General features: G+C 42.0%; 1 protein-coding gene across 1 annotated transcript; it reads left to right on the forward strand.

Annotated features, from left to right (window-relative positions):
• Window positions 1-5,360: 5,360 nt before the first annotated feature.
• On the forward strand, window positions 5,361-6,479 carry SSTR2 (somatostatin receptor 2). Its single transcript, XM_015417200.1, has one exon. It carries the CDS (start codon window positions 5,361-5,363, stop codon window positions 6,477-6,479), a length of 1,119 nt encoding a protein of 372 aa, XP_015272686.1.
• Window positions 6,480-6,799: the final 320 nt, after the last annotated feature.

Here is a 6,799-nt window from a genome sequence, read left to right on the forward strand (position 1 = left end):
CAAAGTCATTTATATTTCATAATGTTACAAATATGCCAAATAGTACAATGATATATGCTAATTGATATGTTAAAGCAGTTAAATAAGTTTAGGTTTGATAAGAAAGTAGTGTGTATATTTAATTTTCTCACCAATTTTCCACCCCACCCCTAACAAAGTCCCCCAGGATTGTTGTTTCCCCCTCCCAAAATGTCCAGATATTTTACATCTTTATTTAGCTTTAGCAAAGTGGCAAAATTAAGGCTACAAGCCAATGCACACCTCCTTGAGAATAAGTCTAATTGAACTCGGGGTGATATACTTCTGAATAAATGATCCTAAGAACAGGATGTCATGATATACTCTTGTGTGCATTTGCTTGCCAGTATATCCCATTCAGATCACAAAATACCAGTTGCACTATATATGTATATATAGTATGAATTGTAATAGCTTATCAAATTGAATGTTGTATACATTTTTTTTAAAGTCTTAAAGGTGCAACAGGAATCTTTTTGTATTAATTTCTGTAAACATGTCCACAGTTGAGTAACCATTAAAAGCAGTAAGACTTACTGCTGAGTAAACATGTGCTGGGTAGGACTTCATGAAAAAACCCTGGAGTGCCTAAGATCTTTGTTCTGAGGCTCTTTTCTTCTATCTGCTCTTCAAGACCTGTAGAATAAATGCCTCTGTAACCTCTGCTTCACACTCGGTGGGAGTCTGCTGTTGTGTCTAACTCGCCCATTAAGTGTAGTGGGATATTCTGGAACAATCTGTAGAATGAGGTTTTTGAAACAAAACACAAAAACGAAACTGGGAATCCCCTCTGCTTCCTAAACTGACTCCATCTTTTTCAGCCCAGCTATTTAGCAGCTGACAGCTTGTGTATTTACTAATAGAAGGAGCCATGAAATAAGGATGTTCCTGGTTCAGATTCACCGTTGGTCATGAGCTTGCTGGGTGTCCATGGAAGATGCTATTTCCAACCCTTTAGGCTTGCACTTGCAGATACTATCCTACCCTATTGGATTGTTGTACAGAGATAACATATGTGAAGTGATATCAGCACTTGAAAGCATAATATGAATAGAGATATTGTTTACTCTCTTCTAGTACATAATTCTCTATAATTAGCATCAGCCGCTCCCCTGATGGGTTTATCAACTCTATAGTACTCTCTGTACTACTTTGAGAGCCAGTGTGGTGTAGTGGTTAAGTAAAGGTAAAGGTTCCCTTGCTTGAAAGCCAGTCGAATCCGACTCTAGGGTTGCGGTGCTCATCTCCATTTCCAAGCCGAAGAGCCAGCGCTGTCCGAAGACATTTCAGTGGTCAAGTAGCCAGCATGACTAAACACCAAGGCGCACGGAACGCTGTTACCTTCCCACTGAAGTGGTACCTATTTATCTACTTGCAATTTCTTGCTTTCGAACTGCTAGATTGGCAGGAGCTGGAACTAGAGACGTGAGCTCACTCCGTCATGCGGCACACTCGGGTCTCGAACTGCTGAACTACCGACCTTCCACAGCCTGCAGTTCAGCGTCTGAACCACTTGAGCCACCGCTTAGTGGTTAAGTAGCGGGCTCTAATTTGGAGAAGTGGTTTCTCTCAGAGCTCTCTCAGCCCCACCTATCTCACAGGGTGACTGTTGTGGGGAGAGGAAGGATATGTTATCTCTGTACAACAATCCAATAGGGTAGGATAGTATCTGCAAGTGCAAGCCTAAAGGGTTGGAAATAGCATCTTCCATGGAATCTGAACCAGGAACATCCTTATTTCATGGCTCCTTCTATTAGTAAATAGAGAAAAGCAGGGTATAGAGAACCAACTCTTCTTCTTCCTTCATGTGCAAAGTATTTTACTGTCATCTGCCCAGAAGTAACACAATAGCTCTCCATCCATTTTTAAAAGGGGAAATGAGACCATGTGACTTACCAAAGGTCATGCACTAAGTGTATGGCTAAATTGTAATCTGCAGCATGTCTCCCTGGTGTTCCCAGTGTCCATCACTTCCATCCTGTTGTCTCCCTAAACAAGATGTATGTCTGTTGTATCTGGAATTTGCAATATTCACTTCTTCCCTAACTATTCTATCAGCATGCCAGACCATCTTCTGCTTGTACCCTGAGAAACAGAATCATGTGTGTGACATGGGACAGACTGTCTCATTACAGGAGACTAAAGAACCATCCTATGTTTACTCCTGTACCAGTCTTTTTCTTCTTACAAAGTCTAGTTTGATGTGATTTACCAGAGGAGACAAAAAACCATGGATGCAAGATCTTATCCATTAGGGGTTTGTGTGTCAAGAGAGAGAGAGAGCAGTTGTTTTCTGTTCTAATTAAGACATCTAATACTTGCCAGCGACAGGACTACCTTGTAGACTCCAGAGTGAATGCAGCTGTTGGAGCCTGGGACCAATATGGTTGGACAGAATAGTGTATCCAGTTTTTAAATGGGAAAGTGTTGTTTTGGCAAAGATTGTAATTTTTTAGGAAAATGCAACAAAATTTATTTCCTTTCGGGAGAAGGACTTTCCTACCCTTTGAAGTCTGGAATGCATCTTTCTATTTAAAGTGTCCTGAAATATATAGCAAGACCATGATATCCTAGATATGTGATAAACAGAAACACTATTGCATAAAGGACTAGATAACCTACTGATTTCAACACACTTAACATCATGTTGGACTGTGGCTCCTTGTCTTAAAGGGGGACTAATAATTATTTTGATGAGAGCAAAGTAATGGAAGAAAATTATATTCTGGATTAGATCTATAAACCACCCAAGAAAGAGGACATCTAGAAATCAAAGCAAAGAGATCCCTAAACAATATAATTTCAATGTATTACTGCCACCCAGAAGACAAATAAAGTAAGGTTTTTCTGCAGACTCGAGTTATTCCTGATATTCCCAGGGGCCATTTCATAGAAAAAGAAGTGCAGGAGCTCATTAGCATAACTCATTAGCATAACTTATTTGCATATGCCACACCCCTGACATCACCGCTCAGGGTCCACTGGACTGTTTTGGATTGCTAGCTATTGGGGGGGGGGAAACGTGCAGATCTGTCCTCACAGAGGAGGGAGAGCTTATACCTGAATAAAACTTGTCTTATATGTGCCACGGGACTGTTTGGGACCGGGGGGCTCTGCAACTTACCTGGCTGCTTCTTGCTCTGACTGAGGGCTGCTGGGAGCAGGGGGTGGGGCTTGTTGCATGTGCCTGCCCCCTGTGCTCTTTACTGCCGGAGCTCCGCTCTTGTGCGCTCCTGCAGGAAATGATCCCTGTTCTTGGCACTCAACCCACAAGCATTGGAATTGGTTTGAGCACAGTTCTTTTGCACGTCTGCCCCCTCTCTGCATTTTTATAGTTGTGGAGTCAGTTTATTTTCTTCTGCACGTGCCTTAAATAATCTGGATTTTAAAGGGAGGGTGCTGTCATCATTGGTGGCGTCACAGCATGCACAACACTTATTTGTTTTTTGCACATGCTTATATTGATATATGGATACATTTTTTAAAAAGGCACTAAAACATTGATATACTGTTACAATGAAAAGTTTAGCAAGTTCTCTGTTCCCAGGTTTCTTTCTTTTCTTTAAAAAAGTAAGTCTCTAGCAGCTTCCCTCACAGAGGTATAAGGAAAAAGCATCCATAAAAATTAAAGCTGAGAATTCAGAGAACCTGCTACACCTATAGTTACAATCAATATACAAATATTTTAGTGCCATTTTTTAGAAGAAACCACTCATCTTCAGGGTGGGGGGAGTGAGAAATGGAGCAGCTTGATGATGATGACAGTCTAGTAATTAAAAAGCGGGTGGATCAAAGAAAAACCGACAGAAACACTATGCATGAGGAAAAAGGCGTCTTAAACTCATCTTCCAAAAAAAGATCAGAGTAAAAGTAGTCTCAAAAGAAATGCCCCCCCCCAAAAAAACACACAAATGAAGTGAAAACTAAAGGCACAAAACTCCATGCAGAAATAAAGAGGATAAACCAAAGTGGTATGGGGCCAGAACCAACGGGGGGGGGGGAGAAATATCCATGCAGAAAAGCCCTGTATGATGTTACTGGGAAATAAATACGAATTAATATAGAAAATATCACTGGTCCCTTAATTATGTAGATCAGTAAAGCTAGGTGTAATTCTGGACTCAACATTATATAATACAGTTAGAAAATGTGTTGAGAGGGGCTAAATCTCAGTAATCTGGAATAGTTTTACTACAAAAGGGGCTAAAACTATTAGGAACCTTCTGTTCAGAAAAGAAACTGATAAAGGGGAATGAATAAAGACGCTAGTCCTCCTTTATACAACACAATGGTCTGAACTAATTTTGTCCACTGTGACTACAATGTGGGCAGAAAACACTAATGGAGCTAGTCATAATAGGAAGCATTTTATTGTCTGGTTTAAGTATCGCATACATGTAAAGTACAGGTGGCGTTTGCTCATAACATCATGCATGACGTGGGAAAAATGAATGGGAAAATATTCCTCTTGATTTGCTCATGCGGACGTACTAGAGAAAAGATCATGGGTTGGAGGGGGAACAATACTAGGCTATTAACTGCCAGTACATGAATTGGCTTAAGACACAGGGCTCAAAACTTGGGTAAATTCAGCCTAATCATGATCTTTGCAGGAAATCCCTGCCTCCCTTATATAGGGGCATCTCAGTTTTCCATTTGCCTCAGCATCATTTCTGACCCAAAAGGCCTCTGAAACCATGTAAGAGGACCAAAGGGAACAACGACAGTGCCCCCTCTCCACACCTACCAAGAATTGATAGTTTTGGTAAAGGCTGAGGAATGAGGACACCTAGGGCAAATTTTGCCCCAGTTAAGTTTCAGGACAACTCAGACCTGGTTGTTGGCCTGTATACAACTCAGGACAACTCAGACCTAGTACTCAGACCTGGTTGTTGGCCTGTATAGGCAGTCACAGGACTGGGTCATTAGTCACTCTTTTCTTAATCACTAACCCAGAGACTAACATAAGGATGCATTAGTAATCCATACCTTGCTTTGTGGTATCTCCTGTTCTCCTGAAACTCTTGGTCTCCCCCACAGTCAATATACTGTAAGAAATTCCACTCAGGATGACTATTCTGTTTAAAGGAAAAATCAAGACATATTGGAGGTTTATGGTGAGAACTGCTCTCTGTTAGAGAAAGATTGACTTACACAGTGAAATGTATGTTACGTACTATCCTGTCTTTTTTGTTAAATGAAAATGTGCTGAGCCTTATTCCCTCTTTATTCTGTTTGGATTTCAGATCTTCCCACTTATCTGGGAGCACCCTGAGCCAATTGACATGACCATCTTCTTTGCCTGAAGTGCTTGCCTGGGAAACGGTAACACCAGTTGCGCCATGGACCTGAAGTATGAGTTACTCAACACCACAGTGTTCTGGTTTCCCTCGGCCTCTCAGTTTGACAGCTTCTCCCCGGAGACTCTTACTACTAATGCCTCCATAAACATCACAGGCCACCACTATGACTTAACCAGCAATGCCATCCTCACCTTCCTCTACTTTGTGGTTTGCATTGTGGGACTGTGTGGTAATACCCTCGTCATCTATGTCATTCTCCGCTATGCCAAGATGAAAACAATTACCAACATCTACATACTCAACTTAGCGATAGCTGATGAACTGTTCATGTTGGGGTTGCCTTTTTTGGCGATGCAGGTGGCTCTAGTTCACTGGCCCTTCGGGAAAGCCATCTGTCGAATTGTCATGACAGTGGATGGAATCAATCAGTTCACCAGCATCTTCTGCCTCACAGTAATGAGCATTGACAGGTACCTTGCTGTAGTTCATCCCATAAAGTCTTCCAAGTGGAGGCGGCCAACAACTGCAAAGATGGTCAATGTAGCTGTATGGGTTATTTCCCTTCTGGTCATCATGCCCATCATGATATATGCTGGAGTGGCCCATAATCACGGGAGCAGTAGCTGTACCATAATCTGGCCAGATGAGTCTGGTGCTTGGTATGCTGGTTTCATAATCTATGCCTTTATTCTAGGCTTCTTAGTGCCCCTTACCATCATCTGCCTTTGTTACCTATTCATTATCATCAAGGTCAAATCCTCTGGTATCAGAGTGGGCTCCTCTAAGAGGAAAAGGTCAGAGAAGAAGGTTACCAGGATGGTCTCCATTGTGGTTGCTGTTTTCATCTTTTGCTGGCTGCCCTTCTACATCTTTAATGTCTACTCAGTTTCTGTCTCAATTGTACCCACTCCAGTTCTCAAGGGCATGTTTGATTTTGTAGTGGGCCTCACCTATGCCAATAGCTGTGCTAACCCTATCCTCTATGCCTTCTTGTCTGACAACTTCAAGAAGAGCTTCCAGAATGTTCTCTGCTTGATGAAAGTCAGTGGCATGGATGAAGCAGACAGGAGTGACAGCAAGCAGGATAAATCCAGGTTAAATGAAGCCACAGAAACCCAAAGGACACTGCTCAATGGAGACCTCCAGACAAGCATTTAAAAGACTTCTGCGACTGTCCACTGATCTCCTTCCTGCTTCTTCATAGAAGGCGGCAGCCCACAGCAAGTCAGCTCCTTGGCCCTTCTCTTAATGGAATGGTTATGCATGAGATGGATTGGTTCATGGAGTAGCTTTGCTTCTTAGCCAAGAAAGGACAGCCTTTTAAAGGTATTACTCAAAAGGAGAAGTTAATATGTATGGATAACTGTCCAGAAGCACACCCAGGTGTGCACAGACTTGCACATGGTGTGATCATGTATTGCGAGAATCCCTATGGGCAAATCTACCAGAGTGAATCTGAGACAAAACAACCCCTCACA

Source organism: Gekko japonicus, unplaced genomic scaffold, assembly GCF_001447785.1.
Source record: "Gekko japonicus isolate JY-2015 unplaced genomic scaffold, Gekko_japonicus_V1.1 scaffold1440, whole genome shotgun sequence".
NCBI classification, from domain to species: Eukaryota; Metazoa; Chordata; class Lepidosauria; order Squamata; family Gekkonidae; genus Gekko; species Gekko japonicus.